This window comes from Micromesistius poutassou (genome assembly GCF_964030765.1).
Source record: "Micromesistius poutassou genome assembly, chromosome: 14".
Lineage (NCBI taxonomy): Eukaryota > Metazoa > Chordata > Actinopteri > Gadiformes > Gadidae > Micromesistius > Micromesistius poutassou.
In genome coordinates, this window is record NC_140284.1 from 2,692,548 (window position 1) to 2,712,537 (window position 19,990).

Sequence of the window (19,990 nt, forward strand, 5' to 3'; positions counted from 1 at the left end):
GGTGATGTTCCCCAGGTGGAGCACGGGCAGAGGGTGGGCCTCTGTGTTGAAGACCCAGCTGTCCAGAGGCAGAAGGTCATCACTGGAGAAGAGCAGATACAGGTACCTGGAGGAGGGGGAGAGGAGGAGAGGAGGAAAGAGAGGAGAGGGAGAGGAGAGGGGGGGGGGGGGGGGGGGGGAGGAGAAGAGGGAGAGGAGAGAGAGAGGAGGAGGGAGGCAGGGGGAGAGGGAGAGGAGGAGAGGAGGAAAGAGAGAGGAGGAGAGGAGGAGAGGGAGAGGAGAGGAGGGGGGGGGGAGAGGAGGAGAGGAGGAAAGAGGAGAGGGAGGAGGAGAGAGAAAAGAGGAGGGAGGCAGGGGCAGAGGGAGAGGAGGAGATGGAGAGGGAGAAGGAGATAAGAAACGAGATGACGCATGACATAGAGGGGGCAACACTAACCTATAGCCAGAGTTCTAACTGTTCTACTGTTGTTGAAAGTGGCTCCCCCAGCAGGGGCGCCAGAGAGCAGGGCTATCAGTGGGCCGCCTGAGCTCTAGCGCCCTCTACCTGCCACTGATGATAAGGAGGAACACCAGCACCATGGGACCAGAGGGCAGGTTACAGTTGGAACTGGACTTTAAACTTGACACGTGAAGGTGTGTTAGCCATGATGTCAACGTGTTGCAGGTTCAGAGTTCTTGGCATAGTGATAATATATAGAAATACCCCAGCCACTCTAGATAATATATAGACATTTACGATTAATTAATAGAATGCTAGTTATGTTGATGTAAAGAGTAGATCGTTTTTGATGATGGGTAGTTTTTGCTAGACAAAGTTTATATTTCAATGGTCCGGATAATTTATGACTTATTAATAGAAGCACATCTATTGTTGTACCTCAATCAAGCTGAAAGCATTCGGCTGTTTAATATTAACGCCTGCCACACCTTGCATCAACAAGTCATTAAACTCACCGCCACGCACACAGCCAATCAAATCCACCGGACACAGAGCCAATCAAATCCACCGGGACACACAGCCAATCAAATCCACCCAGAGCACCAGACACTCACTTCAGGGTCTCGGCAGGAAGAAGCTCTGCTGCACGTCATCGTAGGTCGGGTTGGAAGAGTAGACATCCTTCACCCCCGAGAAACCCCCACTCACCCGGCAGTACTTATCTATAGCCTGGACGGACACACGCACGCACACACACACACACACACACAACAGTGTTAGGGAGACATACAGTATCTATAGCCTGACACACGCACGCACACACACACACACACACAACAGCGTTAGGGAGACATACAGTATCTATAGCCTGGACGGACACACGCACGCACGCACACACTGGGACAGAGTTAGGGTGAGACATACAGTATCTATAGCCTGGACACACACACACACACACACACACACACACACACACACACACACACACACACACACACACACACACACACACACACTGGGACAGAGTTAGGGTGAGACATACAGTATCTATAGCCTGGACACACACACACAGACAGAGTTAGGGTGAGACCCCCTGCATCACTATCTATAGCCGGACACACACACACAGGGTTGCCTCATTTACATATTTTATACACAAATGTATCAATTTATGAATTGACTTATTTTGACTCAAATGGCCTTCCATCCAATATGATGAATAGGAAGCCAGAAGCAGGAGAGAGGGAGCAGGAGAGGGAGAGATGGAGGACATGAATACAACTAGGAGCCAGAGGGGGAGGGGAAGAGAGGAGAGGAGAGGGAGAGGAGAGAGAGAGGGAGAGAGAGACACAGAGAGACAGGGATAAAGGCAGGGGATGCTTTAATGGGCTTACAGCAGCATGCTTTAATTAATGTCATTGCTTGTTATATATGAGACGAGGTCCTGAGGAGACACACAAAACACTGGGCAGAACAGAGATTACACTAACAGCCTCAACAACACCATCACTACATGACACACCACTTCCACAGAGTAGGGGACTACAATGTTCCAAAGAGCCCGGCAGCACCAGACGTCTTTACAACAGAGATAAATATGATGAAACAGACATGGTTGATGATGGCCAGGTTCAGAAGGACTACCGGACCTGACCTCCCAGGGTTTAGTTTCAGAGAAAACCTTCAGAAGGCCTCACGTGTTCAGCTCATTTATAGCTCACCAACATAGAGGGTTAGTGTAGTCACTCAAATATTCAGGGGAAGGCTAAATATGGAGCGTCAAGGGTCCGTGATGACGAAGGCAACATCATCATCATCATCATCATCCAGGCTCTAGTCTAGGACAGGCTGGCTGTGCCCCCCAGAGCCCCCGGTGACGTCCCCCTGGACGGCTACCAGGGAGACTACCAGGGGGTCCAGGGACAGGGGGCTGTGCAGGGGAGTAGAGTGGAGGTACGCTTTGTAAACGGCTCCATGAAGCCCAGACGGCGGTCTCAGAAGAGGGGTTCCTCATGGAGCAGATGGGAGGAATCCAAAAGGGGGGAGGGGAGTGGTGGTTTGAGCGGGAGGGAGGAGGCTTCCCCCCTGTTGCTATGGTTACGCTCAGCCCGAGGTGATGAGCGCCCCAGCTGGTCCTAGTGTATTTACTAACATGTTATGAATTCACGGAGAGGATGATGTGATTTAGCTTGTAGAAGGCTTGTGGAAGAAAGGAGATCAGCTGTCACAGAGCGCAGCGTGATTACGATGACGTCTTCATCATCGCTTCCTGCTTACCTGCTCTCCTCTCTTTCTCCTCTAGGTCTCTACTCTCTCCTCTCTAGGTCTCTCCTCTCTCCTCTCTAGGTCTCTACTCTCTCCTCTCTAGGTCTCTACTCTCTCCTCTCTAGGTCGCTCATCTCTCCTCTCTCCTCTCTAGGTCTCTCCTCTCTCCTCTCTAGGTCTCTTGTCTCTCCTCTCTAGGTCTCTACTCCCTCCTCTCTAGGTCTCTCCTCTCTCCTCTCTAGGTCTCTCGTCTCTCCTCTCTAGTCTCTCCTCTCTTTCTCCTATCTCCTTGCTCTCTGTTTTGGCTCTTATTTGGCTCTCGTAGCTTCAGTCCAAAGTCTCTAGGTCATTGTTTGTGTATGTTGTCCGTCTCTCCCGTCTGGCCCGGTTGTTCAGTCAACATTTGCTAAACAAGAAGCTCAGCCCGGGGCGCATCATTTAGTGAGCTCACCTGCGCAGCCTCCCAGCCCCACTGGCGGTACTTGGGGTCGTGGGTGAAGCGCCACATGTACCAGTAGGTCTCGATGACCTCTGGACGCAGGATGTAGTACTTCTCATTCTGTCTCACGGCGACCGCCTCCAGGCCACTGTCAAACTTAAAGGCCTCTGGTCCCAGCTTCAGCACTGGAGAGGGAGAGAGAGAGAGAGAGAGAGAGAGAGAGAGAGAGAGAGAGAGAGAGAGAGAGAGAGAGAGAATAAGGAGAGAGAGAGAGAGAGAGAGAGAGAGAGAGAGAGAGAGAGAGAGAGAATAAGGAGAGGGAGAGAGAGAGAATAAGAAGAGGGAGAGAGAGAGAATAAAGAGAGGGAGAGAGACAGAATAAGGAGAGTGAGAGAGAGAATAAGGAGAGAGAGAGAATAAGGAGAGAGAGAGAGAGAGAGAATAAGGAGAGAGAGAGAGAATAAGGAGAGAGAGAGAGAGAGAATAAGGAGAGGGAGAGAGAGAGAATAAGGAGAGAGAGAGAGAATAAGGAGAGAGAGAATTAGGAGGGAGAGAGAGAATCAGTAGAAGGAGAGAGAGAATAAGGAGAGGGAGAGAGACATGGAGAGAGATTGAGACAAAAGAAGGGCGATTTAGAGGGGATTTTTTGAGGTGGGATGCAGAGAGCAGGGGATATTGGTGTGTTCCGTTCAATATGTCTATAGGCCTGTGTAAAGTAAATCTGTGGGTTGTGTGTGCCTGTGGTTGTGTTTGAATAAAAAGCCTTTTGCTTTATGGATTTTCCATGGCCTTGGCAGCTTTTCAGATTTCCTGTTTGTTCCGTATTCTGAGCCAATAAGGTTTGTTTTTGCCAATGATGAAGGCTGACAGTAGGGCCAGATCGAACAGACCTGCTGGCCCTCATAGGATAACACACAGGGGTCAGAGTGGACAGACTGCTCTCCTCCTGGAAACAGCTAATGGCTAGGTTAGTGTTTGCGTGTGTGTGTTAGTATGTGTACGTGTGTATGTACGTGTGTGCACGTGTGTTCATGTTTTTACACCTGTGTACACGTGTACGTGTGTATGTACGTGTGTATGTACGTGTGTGTGTGTGTGTGTGTGTGTGTGTGTTCGTACACGTGTGTACGTGTGTGTGTGTGTACGTGTGTGTACCCGTGCGGTCGTAGGACTCGTGGCAGGTGTGTGCGATCTCGGCCCCGAGCTGCAGGTAGTGGCCGGCCTTGTCGTCGGGGGAGCCGTCGGCGCCCAGCGCGAACATGCCGCCGGCGAAGCAGGTCAGGTGACCCATCTTCCTCTCCAGGTGGCCGTTCTTCCACTCCCCGATGAAGGTCAGCCCGCCGTTGGACTTGCGGATCAGGTGGCGCTCGATGGCCTGGAGGGGAAGGGGGGGGGGAGGTCCGCTGCCTTAGGAGCCATGTGGGGTCAGTGTGTACGTACATATACATGTACATACATGTATATATAAATGCATGTACATATACAGGTGTACATACATATATATATGTACGTACGTACGTGTACATGTACGTACATATACACTACCGTTCAAAAGTTTGGGGTCCCCCAGACAATTTACTGTTTTCCATGAAAACCCCATGAAAAAGCCTTTTAACACGGATAGCTAAACAATATACCTTTAGAACACAGGGGTGATGGTTGCTGGAAATAGGTATTCCATTCAAAATCAGCCGTTTCCAGCTAGATTAGTCATTTACCACATTAACAATGTCAAGGCCGTATTTCTGATTAATCTAATGCTATCGTCATTGGACATAAAAGTGCTTCAAAACGAGCTAATGTTCTCTCGCCAGGCCGTGAGCGAAGAAGTTCATTGCGGATGAACTTGTTTTGAACGCAATGCGGTTTCAGGGGGAGTTTGAGGGGTCTCCATGGAGACGTGAAATCAGAATTCCAATTGCAGCATGAAAATAATAAGTTAGTACTGGACAGTTGTTAACATAAGTATGATGCCTGGTTAAGGGGTAAGTGCATTACATTACAGTAGTGCATGGTTTGTGTGCGAGCACATAATAATGGTTGTGGCGGTACACAGTAGGCTTGGCGGTATATATTTTTCATACCTTCCCTTCAGTTCACTGAGGTATACCGTATATGTTTTTGTGTGAATTAATAAGAAAATCAAAGCTGAGCTGCTAGAAGTAGAAGTCATTGCAGCATCTAGGACATCTCGCCTTCAGTGAGGTTTTTCTAAGAGGCAATTTGCCTACTTCGTTTTGCTCGGTTGAAATACTTATGGCCCATAGAATAATGAATAGATGGGACAAAAGTGCTCTTCATGCATCGATTCAGTCCAAATCTTAATGAGTACTTAGAATGTACGCACGATGGAATGTGGAATGTAAGTTTAACCTGTATTATATACTTAAGCAATAGATCACGACAGGCTGTGGTATACGGTCATTATACCACAGTTAAGTATGGCGAAATGAAAGTCATAGACACCCTCAATTTTGAAAAAGCAAGAAAGCATTTTTTTTTTACGAATACAAAAAAGTAGTCCCTCCTGGCTGCCTGCAAAGTGTACGGCGGTTGCTATGCAACACACTGTAGCGTCCTTCAGAGAGAAGGCTAGAGACGGTAGCTCGGTTCGCCGGCAATTTAGCCTACTATCGAGTTCACTCACCGTGTGCCTATTGCTTTACAACATTTCCACCCTCTCCATCAATCAACATGTTTTTAGTCTTCAGTGAACTATGCTATCGCTTTTATATATAAATAAACAACAGTTAGAGTTAGGCGCGGAGTGATACTGAACTCTGTAAACTGAACGGGCATCATAGCTGTGTGTATACGCTCAATATACAACAGTTGGGAACCAATCAGATTGCTTGATTTAAGCCACCTGTTTTATAAAGTCTGTTAAGTCAGTTTAACCTCTATTATATACAGTCTATGTTAAGTCAGTTTAACCTGTATTATATACAGTCTGTTAAGTCAGTTTAACCTGTATTATATACAGAAGTCAGTTTAACCTGTATTATACAGTAAATACCTCTCTAAAGGGTAAAGTCTGGGTTATGTTGGACGTGTACCTCGATGGCGTCGTCGTAGGTCTTGCGGGCCTCAGTGTCGGTTTTGTCGGACATGAGCCAGGCCTTCAACAGGTACTCATAGAAACTGTCTCCAAGACCCCCCACCGATGTGTGATCTGGAGAGAGAGAGAGAGAGAGAGAGAGAGAGAGAGAGAGAGAGAGAGAGAGAGACGGGTAGGGAAGTAACAGAAAGATCTAACAGTCAAATTAACATTTCAGCCTGAGACTGAGCCCAGAAGAGGCCAGGTGTGCACATTGAAGAGCAAAATAATCCATGTACCACGTATTGTAGTGGACCCCTCAGTGGCAGCAAACTCAATTATCAGCTTAGGAAAAATGACTCCGTAAAATATGTCAAAATGTTTCAAGAAAAAACTGATGGAAAAGATTAAATATTCTTTACAAGAAAAATGAAAAGTTCTGCTGAGACCAAAGCGACCGCTTGAGTCATTAATTATGCATTATACTAGATTGAGCTCAACTATCAAGGAGCCATCTTGGATCTCCACTAAGGACCAATCTTGGATCCCCACTAAGAAGCCTCTTTGATCTTCACTCAGGACCGATCTTGGATCTCAACTCAGGACCAATCTTGGATCTCCACTAAGGAGCAATCTTGGATCTTCACTCAGGACCAATCTTGGATCAGCATTAAGGACCCATCTTGGATCTTCACTAAGGAGCCATCTTGGATCTTAATTGAGCAACTATCTTTGGTCTTCACAACGGAGACACTGTTGTTCACCACTGAAGTTCAAACTTCATTTGTCAAGAATTGTGGTGGATTCCAACTTTTATAATGTTGCAATATCTCACATGAGGAGACGTGAAACTGTAGGACGAGAGTGGGTTGGGAGACTCCGACCTTGCTCGTAGTCTAGAGATAAATGATCCTTCTCAGCTGACAAAGATAACGAGGGACAGAGAGAGCGAGAGACGGGAGCGATGAAAAGATGGAGGGAGTCAAAGGGCAAAGATGATGTATACGCATGCTATAGAGAGAGCGAGGGCGAGATTATGTACACTACAACCTTCATGATAAGAGCAGAAAACTTATTTTTCCGTAAATGCTCTTTAAAGTATAACTTTTTTAGGTTTGTAAATATAATAAGTTGAGAATGTGCTTTAACAACCAATTCCCATCTCCATGGTCTCACTGTTTATAGTGCTGCTAATGATGTGTTTGTATGATTCTATGGATAATGTCGCTAAAGTGAGATTCCATTAATAGGGTTTATTGATCAAGAGATTATGCCTCGAGGAAAATGTAATTTATTCAATATTAATAATATATTATTATTCATTGGATTATGAACCATTCAATCCAATTACACAGTGTGCCCAGTGATCCAATGCAACCTCAGCCATCCTAGCTGGGGGGCAAAAATAAATGTTCAAATGCAGATAGTCTCTTTTAAATGTTTTACAAGCAGGGCCATGTATGAGGCATTACAAAAAAGAGTGATCTAGAGATACAGAGAGTGAGAGGGAGTTACTGAGACCACGTAAAGGCAGGTCACCGTGAACCAGACCAGGGCTGGCTAATCTTCATCATGCTAATGTTACTTTCCACTGAGTCAGAGTGACGCAGACTGTCCTTAGACAGACAACACACACACACACACACACACACACACACACACACACACACACACACACACACACACACACACACACACACACACACACACACACACACACACACACACACACGTATTCTCTCTCCTCCTTTCTCTCTCACCCTGTCCCTCCCCCTATGTCCCTCTCTAAGCATCTGTAAGTGTTAATTAGGCAGCAGTTATCTCTTACTGATTAACACAGGGGCCTAGAGGACAAGGTGGTGCAGAGAACATCCCATAATTACTGTGGTCTTCATTAAAGCATGCCAAAATATCCGGCCACGCACACACACACCCCCACCCACCCACACCCAAACACAATATGCATGATATTAAACAGATTTGAAATACTATGAGGTATCATAGTATCAACTCAGTGTTTCACGTATGCAGCCAGGCACACGCACATAGAGACTGGTACATGACAAAGTGAAGAACAAACAGGCAGAGATACAAAATCCATCACCAGCTGTCGGGATGACTCCACACCTAACGATCCATCTGTTAATGTAGTCTGCATGCATCCATCATTCTGTCCTGCTCTCGCTCTCCTTCACCCTGCAGCCGACCCACTGTCTGCCTGCTAAGATAACTAGCTAGCCAGCCAGCCAGCCAGCCAGCCAGCCAACAAGCCAACTAGCTAGCCAGCCAACCAACCAGCTAGCCAGCCAACAAGTCAACCAGCTAGTCGGCCAAACAAAACCAGCCCATCTTTCAACCCTTTTTAACTAACGGACAGACAGACGTGCAGGCAGACAGAATAGACATGCAGAGAGATACTAGACATAGAGAGGTATAGAAGAGACATACAGAAAGATAAGAGACATGCAGAGAGATACAATAGACATAGATAGATATAGAAGAGACATACAGATAGATAAGAGACATGCAGAGAGATACAATAGACATAGAGAGGTATAGAAGAGACATACAGATAGATAAGAGACATGCAGAGATACAATAGACATAGATAGATATAGAAGAGACATACAGATAGATAAGAGACATGCAGGGAGATACAATAGACATAGAGAGGTATAGAAGAGACATACAGAAAGATAAGAGACATGCAGAGAGCTACAATAGACATAGAGAGGTATAGAAGAGACATACAGAAAGATAAGAGACATGCAGAGAGATACAATAGACATAGAGAGGTATAGAAGAGACATACAGAAAGATAAGAGACATGCAGGGAGATACACAGTAGACATACAGAGAGATAGAAGAGACATAAAGATACATAATAGACCGATAAATAAAAGAGAGAAGAGACCCAGGGGGGTACTCACGCTGTCCCCAGCGCCCGGTGCGTGGGTTCAGGTAGTTGGGGTACAGTCCGTTAGGACGGTCCATCTTGGCCAGCAGCTTCCTGATGTGCATCACCTAGGAGGGAGCAGGAGTGTGTTCAGAGCGCAGATCTTCAACAGCCCTTCAACAGCCCTTCACGCCTTCCTACCTTCTGGTATAGACGGGAACAACACACAGACCTTCATCGTGTGTTAAGGCCTGATTATGGTCCCGCGTCGAACGCAACGCAAGGACCACGCAGACGCCTCGACGCACCGGCGTGAACCTGTTTTGGTTCTGCGTCGGGTTTTAGTGAGCGGACCAATCACAGCCCTTGCTGCTGCGTTGCCTCGACGCAAGGTCACAATTTTTGGGAGGCGCACGTCAGGCCCTCGCGGTGGACGCAAGGAGGGTCCGCAAGGACGTAATGGGTCCGTAAACCCCCTTGCGTTGCGTCGACGTGGAACCATAATCAGCCCTTCAGGCCTTCCTACCTTCTGGTAGTAGCCGGGGTTCTCTTACCTTCTGGTAGTAGACGGGGTTCTCTTACCTTCTGGTAGTAGACGGGGTTCTCTTACCTTCTGGTAGTAGACGGGGTTCTCTTACCTTCTGGTAGTAGCCGGGGTTCTCTTACCTTCTGGTAGTAGACGGGGTTCTCTTACCTTCTGGTAGTAGACGGGGTTCTCTTACCTTCTGGTAGTAGCCGGGGTTCTCTTACCTTCTGGTAGTAGACGGGGTTCTCTTACCTTCTGGTAGTAGACGGGGTTCCCGGTCAGGTAGGTGAGGTGGACGAACTCCATGTGCAGCGTCCCGAACTCGGCCAGGATACTGCTGCCTGCAGACGCCCAGCCCCAGTTACGACCCACCCCACTGAGGGAGGGAGGGAGGGAGGGAGGGAGGGAGGGACAGGTTGAGAGTTTTAGACACATGGCACATTCTGAGACCCAAGAGTTGTGATCAAAGAATCCAATGTAAACTCAAGTTGTTTGGACTCCTGACTTGTATTTCAACATATACACGTATAACTAATAATCCACACACATTAACCATGCGGACCTTGACAGAATACAGTGTGTCACTGACTTTTAAAGTCCAGTGCATCTTCACAGCAATAAGTAAAACAAAGGGCACGTCAGGCCCTATTCCATCAGCTGATGGTTTGTTTCTGTGTCGATGTTCACTGACCACGTGACCACGGCCTTAAGAGCAGCAGAGGTTACCACTGTGCTGCGTTAGGGAGAAACAACAAGCCTGAACCCTGAACCTGCCACACAAAGCGCGATAGTTGTTGCATGAGATCTCGGGGATTGTCGACCCCATGGCAAACAGTGGAACATTTGGAAACATTATGCAGATACTGCCTCTACTTCTGCCCATTGTCTCGTTTGCTTACAGACAGTTGGATGCATCAAAATGAATGGAATTACTACAGAACTAACGATTCACAACACACACACACACACACACACACCCACGCTCCCACCCAACTGGAAGGAGTCGGCCTGTGGTTTAATGAAGTCATTTGGTTTCATTTCATTGTTCTATTCAATGAATAAATAAATACAGAGCACAGACAGCCCTGGTGAACAGCAGTATTGAGAGAAAGCCCTCGAGGAAAACACACATATGCATGTACACACACACTAAGAATAAGGATTGGGAACTTAAAGAAGACCATAAGGCCTAATGAAGAGGGACAGAACACATTACATTTTTATAATACATAAAATATTAGGTTTTACCTTTTTTTTATATTAAACTTCCTTCACACATCCATGGTCATTTTGAGTGAACTCAATACTTTTTTTTACCAATTTTTAACAACGCTCTTGTTCATTTTCCATACCAATAAAGCTCTGAATTGAAATTAATTCATTAAGAGAGTGGGTGTGTCTCTGTATGAGGTGCATCATGGGTGATGTAGGCGCCTGCTAATCACCTCTTGAGGTTTACCATGGCCCATGGGATTCCTGTGGGAGTGTTGAAGGCTGGCAGCAGCTTCTCTGCAAGCTGCACGGCCTTCAGCTTAAACACCTGGAGAGCGAGAGGGAGAGGGAGAGAGGGAGTGAGAGCAAGATAGAGAGCGAGAGGAATATGAAAAGGGACAGAGAGAGAACATTTGTAAATACAGGTTGAGGGTCAATCATCCCAAATGGTATCTGAGCTCGCTACCAGCAGCAGGTGCCACGAGCGATGTTGCCACCCTTACTTCCTAGTTCGCCTACATACTACCATCAGTGTGGGTATGGAATCGACAGTACAAAATGCAGAATTAGAGTGCGAGAAAGCACACTGTCAAGCACAAACGGATAAGACAGGATTAATATATCCAGAGGCCGACAGAGATGGATAAAGAAAACGAAGACAGAAGACAGCCTGACGTCTGTAGGGTCATAGCCTGGACTGCCTGGGGACCCTCCATCTGTCATTCAGATGATGTCATTCAGACCAGATGTAAAGCTGACAGATGCTCTCATCAGTAGGACTTTCAGAACCTCCCATCAACTGGTCACGCTACTGTTGCACTGCTCAACGTTGCACCGTACAGGAAAGTACAGAAATACGATTACATACAGTAGGTCTGGTCTTTGTAAGTGGCTTTATCATAGTGTTGTTACATAATGCAGACGATAAATAAGAAAATAAACATGAACACGAATAGTGAACTCTGTGGCAGCATCGTCTGAGCATTCACTCCCTGATTGTTGATGAGAGAAAGAAGAGGGAGAGAGGGGTAGAGACACAGGAAGAAAGAGGGAGGGAGAGAGACGGAGAGGGAGAGAGACACACAGAGAGGGAGAGAGGGAGAGAGTGGGAGAGAGACATACAGAGAGGGAAAGAGCCAGAGGGGGAGAGAGACACAGAGAGAGGGAGAGAGACACTAAATACACTACCAACATGCTTTAAGGAACTCAAGATCAGCTGATGATTCATGCTAAACCGTCATTGCATGAAACCATGTCAACAGTCCAACAGGAACCCTCCTTATCGCTGGTTTCGTCTCTCCTCAAGATGAAACCAGCGATCCCAGTCCAATGGGCTCAGAAAAGCCAAGGTTGGGTTCCTGTAATGAGCGTCAGAGACCGTTCGGGAGCCGAGAGCGTAAGGGGGCACTTGAGCAGGGAGAGGAAGGTAATAACACCGCTAGATGTGACGGCAGATCCCCGAGCGTGTTTACGTGGTACAATCCTCCGTTTGGCTCAGTGCACATCCATCATCTCCAATGATCCTCAACAGAGAGAGTCTACCCCGCCGACACCGCACCGCCGGGCGGGCGTGCTGTTCTCCAGCACAGCAGGTCGAAAAACACACATGAATCAGCTGCAGCTCATCATTCTGTCCCTTTTCCCTTGTATTTCAGATCTATTTGTGGTTACATAGGACATAGCCAGTCCCTTCCACAGGACACCACCGCTGGGTCGGTGCATGGCCCCTCCCCGAAATGTTTAAATGTTTAAATGAAGATAGTTAGACCAGGAGGTAGACCGCAGCTGAATCATCTGAACACTGATGTGTGTGTGTGTGTTTGAGTGAGTGATGCAGACGGGGCTGTACAGTGCCACCGTTTTGAATGCATATGCTATTACTAATGATTGTGTGCAAAGAGAATCTATGTATAAACTAGGGGTGGGCAGATTGATCCCAGAATGTCGATACTACGGATACTATGTCTCATCTTTGAAGATAGGTAGCAGCGTCAATAGGATTGATACCAGTTTCAGTTTCTCTCCTCTATGTTGTGCCCATTTCATAAAGAGTAGAACTGTCGAATCGTTTTCGTTTCACATCTCACGGGCACCATGAGGTGTATACCATTGTAACTGAATTCTCTAACTACTAAATATATTTTGGGGAAAGGGAGGATCATAAGCTCATCTTCACCATCCGTCTTTTTCACCGTCGCAATTATTATTGGAACATGCCACACAAGGAAACCGCTGCATTCCTGCTGCAAGTTCCCCTTGAGAAAGGGTGTAACATCGATTTACATTCTAAGAAGCAAACCAACCTCTCGCATCTTACGCACAGAAAACACACAGAAAATAACTTGTTCAAGGGTCGAGTAAGTAAGAGAAGACGAGAGAGTAGAGTTCATTGTTTTTATGTTCAGTGTCTGATTCATGAAGCTGTTGCATCTAAGCTATACACCACAGGAGTGTACCTTCCCGCTGTCCAAAGTGATGCATCGGTCCTATATCAGGCTGCATCATCATTTTTGTTGCATTTCCTTCTGTATCAGGTAAATCAGTGCAATACATTTTTTTATTCAAAACAAATCTTGAGAGAATTGTGATCAATTCCAAGCAAGAACCTTGTGATTCATTCTCATTTAATCAAGAATCATGCAGCCCTACAGGGATGTCTATTACCCTAATCAAAAACCTATTCCCAATCAGTTTCCCCCATGGAACAGCTGAGTGGTAGCAGTTGTCCTGTGTAGAGGTGATGATGCATTCACCTCAGAAAATCATGGAACACCGTTCTCCTGAAACACATGCCACTTTGAATAACAAAGTATCAGTATATATAGCGGCAATTCTGGTCCTGTGTTACATGGTATCGGATTGAAATAAAATTTTGCAGTATTGCCTGGCCTTAGGTTAAACGGACACATGTGTAAGTAGAATGCGCTGTCATCATATCTGTAAAAATTGGCGAAAAAACATAACCTCTTCTTGTCCTGGACAAGTACCTGCATGTTATTGGAGCAGTGCTTCGTCGGAAAAGTATTTGAGTATCTGAAAAACTGTTTACTCTCCATTCCACTGCAACTAACAAACGACATGTCCTGATGATCGCGTAAACCGAACGCTACTGCGAACGGCCTGCATAGAAGCTACAATATACAAACTACAAGCAGGATACATATTTAAATGGCAAAAGCCTCAATGTCATGCAATGTTGTTGAGAGTATTTGCCAAGTTTAACAATTTACATTAATTACCAGGAACATCCCGACATCAAAACTGAAAGTCAAATGTATAAATAGTGCTGCTATAGTGGTGTACCCCCCAAAAAAGTCACACCACATTGTCTATAAAACAGATCCTCCTAATTAAAAAAGTGACGCTGTGAACTAAGACGAGATGGCCGGTATGAGACGCGTGTGTCTAGCGGTGTGGTTCTATACCTGCCCAGAGACGTACGGGCAGCCATCCTCTCTATAGAGCTATCGATTGTATATAATTAAGAACCAATCAGCTAATTAAAAAGTACCCTGCCTTAAACAATAGCCTTAATAAAACGCAGTTCAACTGCTACGTCAGCTCATCGAGAGACCGGAAACCGCTCCCAACTTCACACTCAAGCTATTGGTTAGTCGTATAAAGAGTCATGAACAGGTAAACATGAACATTATATTTATATATTGTTACCTGAACTTCCTCTGGCTGATATTTTGTCCTGTATGTTGTTATCCTAGACTACACCATTTCTTACCCTTTTCAGTAGCCTATTACAGTATCTGCCTGTCTTGATATTTATGATTATTTGTTTAATTATTATTAATAATATGCTATAAGGAATTGTTTATTTCTCAAATGTAAACATTGTGTATAGAATGTCGCACACGATCCACCTGTGTGTGCTAGTAAATGAGCATTTGGTCTACTGAAGTCTTTTGCCTGCTAGCTACCAGTTAATAAAGTTAGTGTACAGTCCTAGATTGATGATCCATCCACCAGCTGGACAGTGTACAGCTAAATCGTGTCAGAACACAAAAAAAAGAGCTGTGTGCGTCACTCAACACTCAGAGGTCAAACCACATTTGCCAACACATGAGAGAGGGAGAGAGATAGAGAGGGAGGAGGGGAGAGAACCGACAGGAGAGTTAAGAAACTATCGGCCCGAATGATATATTGAGAGACCTCAAATCACGTCCTTCCAGAGCAAAAACGCTGACTTGGCATCAGCGGGCACACACCTCTCTCTCTCTCTCTCTCTCTCTCTCTCTCTCTCTCTCTCTCTCTCTCTCTCTCTCTCTCTCTCTCTCTCTCTCTCTCTCTCTCTCTCTCTCTCTCTCTCTCTCTCTCTCTCTCTCTCTCTCTCTCTCTCTCTCTCTCTCTCTCTCTCTCTCTCTCTCTCTCTCGCGTACAGAACGCATGCCCACCCCTTGGTCCACTACGTGACCCTATAACAAGACACTCACAGTGAATATGTTCCTGAGCAGGGACAGAGAGCATATATGACCCATGTAATAATGGATTAGAGGTGGAGGGCGTAACGTGAGAAGGAGCCCATCAGGGCTGAACACAGCCATATTCTGAGCAGGACGTCGCCGCCCTCGCCATCGTGAATTGGTGAACGTCCTTTACGTACACACAAAATGTATGAGTGTATGTATGAATGGTGTAGACTATATGTGCGTGTCATGGACAATTGGCCAAATGCCAACAAAAGAAAAGAGTGTTGGGCAGAACAAGTCCTATTCTGTGTATATGACAAGGGATTAGTCTATGTTCAAAAAACATTTAGTTAACTAATGATGAATTGAATTCCTTTCTACTGTTTTGCAGTCAGGTTTCACAGTGGGTTTGATGTAATTGTATAAGGCTTTACCCATTATACAAAGATAATCATAATCAAAATAGTATTAGTAAGAACATGCTTAATAAAGTCCTACTATGGGTCTGTGTGCAGACACTTTGAGTCTTAATTCTGGATTGTGGCGATACAGTTCTGTGCTGGTGGACTGATACATGATAAGTGGCAGAAGACGTGTATGGGCCTACAACTAACTCTACAGCACAACCTTCATATTAGTAACCGTGGCATGATGTATATTTGGGTTTAGTAATATCAACACCTCCAACTACATGGGCATATGGATCGATGGGCCTTTCCAGACCGTCTCTTGGAATACATTTTTGGTTTGTAATTTGTAATTAGTTTTTTCCCACTCCTTCATCTGAGCAGATGATCTACAGCTGAGTCCTGCAACAGGTCGGGTACCCGCATAACAGGCAAGGCTATTGTTTGATCGACAGGCTCAGGTTGTATTTTTTCTGGTTCTTTTTTTCATTAATAGGTCCATTTTATGTAGACTAATGCTCTGATGCGGCGTTTATCCCTTAACGCAAAATGTAAAAAGAAAATATTTTTGTAGACCCATACGTGCTCCAATAGTGCGTGAAATATAAAGCACATTAAAGCACATTCATTTGAATGATTTTAGCTTGTGTGTGATTTATCGCGGGTACGGGTCGGGTAACGGGCCAAATATTAACGGGTCCGGGCCGGTGCAGATTGAATATTGATATTATCATGGGTGACGGGTCGGATCTGGTGCTGAATTTTGCGGGTGTGGGTCTCAAAAATAGACCCGTGCAGGACTCTGATCTACAGTGTAATGCCACTCCTCGCAACCGACGCTGCTGAACATGACGCCGTTCCCTCCGAAAGGTGAACATGGAGCCCCGCACTCGTATTTCTTGGCCTTTTTATTCATGCCTTTTTAATGAATAGCGCTCCTGCAGAAATGTGCCACAACTCCTCCTTATATGGCGTTTTGTGGCGTATATTATGCTTTGTATTTTCATGTACGTGCTTAAGCATGTTGAAGCATCTTTAAGGACAATTTGTTTTGAACGCACACATACATCTACGAGTAAAGAGAATGAGACCCACGTCACCCATGTGAGTGTCTCCATCTCCTTTTCCATAAATCACCCACCAGGCCATGAAAAATACACTGTCTACAGTACTAATGCAGTATAGACCCATTGTATGCAGTACTAATGCAGTATATACACCCACTGTCTACAGTACTAATGCAGTAAATACACCCACTGTCTATAGTACTAATGCAGTACATATATATACCAGGCTGGGGTAAATTACTTATGAGGGGTAAGTACTGAATACAGTACCGGTCTGGGGCAAACAAACTAAGTACTAATGAGGGGTAAATACTGAATACAGTACCGGTCTGGGTTATTTATGTAAGGGGTGTGGGACTAAGGGGGGGGGGGGGGAGGGGGGGATCAAACAGCTGTGGCTCAGAGACCACAGCCTGAAGCTATTTACCTAGCAGCTAGAGAGGGCTCACGCAGACAGTACCAAAAGAACAGAAAGGGACCAGGGGAGTAAAGTGGAGAGGAGGCGAGATGAGAGGGGACAGGAACGGTGAGGAGGGAAAAGAGAAACAAGAGAATCAAATAAAAGGAAGGATAAGTACAGAGGGATATGGGAGTGTGAGCGGCGCAAGCGAGCGAGGACTAAACACTATCCATCACTAGTGTTTCTGTTCTGTCTGGGCCGGACTGGCACGCTCCCAACACGGACCCACTCTGAAGCAGGGTCCGCACGCAGGACCCCTGAGGCTGTTAGAGAGGAAGAGGTTGGCAATGGACCCCATCGCCACATAATGTGGTGGACATAGGCAGAGTCGTCACAGAGATAGAGACATGTCCATACAAACACACCGCAACACACAGTGCACACCGATCCACACTCACACACCAAAAGGTAGGACAGTGGGTTGCAGTCCACACACACCCACACACACACACACACACACACACACACACAGGTGAGCCTACCTCCTGTCCAGAGAGGTAGTATGCAGCCAGCAGTCCTCCGATGAAGCGGATGTTGACCTCAAAGACAGACACCTCGGCATTCTGCGGAGGAAGCAGGAGAGACCAATCAGACACAGGGGATGTCACTGGTTGGACACGCCCCCAGAGGATACAGAACATCTCAGTAAAAGTAAGAACACAACACGAGTTTGCTCTGGAGTTGGTGTTTTAACTCTTAACCCAAAGCAAGACGCACACATCCACCCTTTCTGTGTGCTACAGCCCTGTCCCATCTGCTAGGCAGCTGATGTTGCCAAGATTGAAATGAATCATAATGTGACAATTGACGCATAGGCATAGGTTCTTTCCACACATGACCCCACATACCTTCTTAAACTTTATGAGATTACTGAAAGTAAACCAATTTTAACAAAATGTCATGTGTCAACCATGCTCAATTAAATCTGATGCTTCCCTCCAGTGTTTTCTTCTTAAGCATATGAGACCCAACTGTTCTTCAGTCCAGTTCAAGGCCAAGGCCACCAAAGCCTGACCACAGCTGTCCCTAGTTTATCTGCAGTAATCCCACTTTTCCATTAAATAAGCGCAGAGCTGCAAGAACTTTTAGAAGTCAAGCACTTTAACTACATTGCACACCATATACAAGTACTTTTGTACAAGGCACACAGTGTGTGTGTGTGTGTGTGTGTGTGTGTGTGTGTGTGTGTTACATGCTGGTTTTATCCTGTACATTCCCCAAGCTGCTCTACATAAAATATGGTGACAGTTCTTCAGGCCTGAAGGAAAACTATTTCTCAAACTATCATCCCGGTGGCAGCCATCTTAAATATTTAATTCTGAATCTCCTTGTCACTGAGTAGGGGGTTAAGACCAAGAGCAGGGTAAACAGAGAGAGAGAGAGAGAGAGAGAGAGGGCACACCTTTACCTTGAAGAGACTAATCATGACTAACATGACAGGTCTTGCCGCGTGGGAGCTTCCATGCAGGACCGGGGGAATTTCATATCAAAATAATATGCAGCCAGATAGCCTGTCACTGGCTTCTCCCCCATCTCGTTTATGGCTGCCTTCTGCCTTGATTTGTGGACACGTCACATATGCAGTCACACACCGCATCTAGTTTCACAGCATGTAGGGCACGGCCATACTGACTAAAATATGAAACGCCACTTTCTTGCCACAGCCAAATGTGTTGATTTGTGAGCCCATAGTCAGTGCTAAGCTGCAATTCAGCCGCCTGAATTGGACCCACCCTGCTGAATGCCGGGCAATATCAGCACATCACATCATTTTCTGCAAGATCAAGTTTTGCAAGACTGCTCTGCTACCTGTAGTGTACACATTTCGTCACAGACAGAGAGATAGAGATGAAGACAGAGAGAGAGATAGAGAGAGAGAGGGAGAGAGAGGGGGAGGGAGGGATAGGGAGGGAGAGAGAGATGGAGAGAGGGAGAGATAGGGAGGGAGAGAGAGAGATGAAGAGAAAGACAGAGATAGACCGAGGAGACACAGACAGAGAGACAGAGACAAGAGAGACAGAGACTGTGAGATAGCGACAGAGAGACAGACTGACGGAAGACGTCCATGCAGCCCTCCATCTTCTCTGACAAAGGAAAAAGGTATACTAATGCTCTGAGGAACGCACTCAATTCATTCAGCCGGGTCCTCTGACCATGGTGAGCAGTACCCAGACCCACTGGCATCCATCATTAGGGGCCCCTAGACAGTCCAACAATGACTTACTGCGGAGTTAAAGCTGACAAGGCAGGCCATTACATTTTTAATTATTCTGTGTGTATGTGCATGAAAAAAGTGTGTGTGTTCGCAGATGGAGTTAGTATGCATTTGAATATGTTAGGAAGTGTGTGGATACACATGTGCGCATCTGCATTCACAAACACACACACACACACACACAAATGCCAAGTCATTAAACATAGCTAAGAGCAATTTAATGTCCTAATGTTGGTCTTTAAAGGGCCTGTAAACGCTGTGAAAACTGTTATGCAGCCTGAGAGCTTTGGCAGGACAGGCTGATGTGGCCCTGGGCTGATGCTGCTGCGCTGGAGAGCTGCAGGCACAAGCTGTGGATTAATGTAGAGCCTGCTCCCTCGGCTAGCTGGAGCTGCTCACTGTCCTTTCTAACAAGCTTGTTAGAAACACCTTAATCCGTTGGGCTGATAGACAGAACTGACGGCATCGCGCCGCGCCCTTAACCAGCGCACAATGAGAGTGCCTTTTCTGATTTGTAAGACGCTTCAATCCGTTCTAACAAATGTTTTACTACGATAACACAAAAGCTGAGCTACAGAATGCAAGTCATTTTTGCGTGTACGATGTCGG

General features: G+C 46.1%; 1 protein-coding gene across 1 annotated transcript in view; it reads right to left on the reverse strand.

The window, feature by feature from the left end:
- LOC311358747 (mannosyl-oligosaccharide 1,2-alpha-mannosidase IB-like) overlaps positions 1-19,990 on the reverse strand; it is a gene marked incomplete at its 3' end in the record, with an annotated part of 68,575 nt that continues 48,585 nt past the window's right edge. Inside the window, 10 exon segments of the mRNA XM_084478873.1 lie at positions 1-106; positions 1,054-1,069; positions 1,072-1,168; positions 3,156-3,328; positions 4,299-4,518; positions 6,200-6,315; positions 9,111-9,204; positions 9,855-9,978; positions 11,048-11,142; positions 17,649-17,729. Coding sequence (XP_084334999.1) covers positions 1-106; positions 1,054-1,069; positions 1,072-1,168; positions 3,156-3,328; positions 4,299-4,518; positions 6,200-6,315; positions 9,111-9,204; positions 9,855-9,978; positions 11,048-11,142; positions 17,649-17,729 — 1,122 coding nt within the window.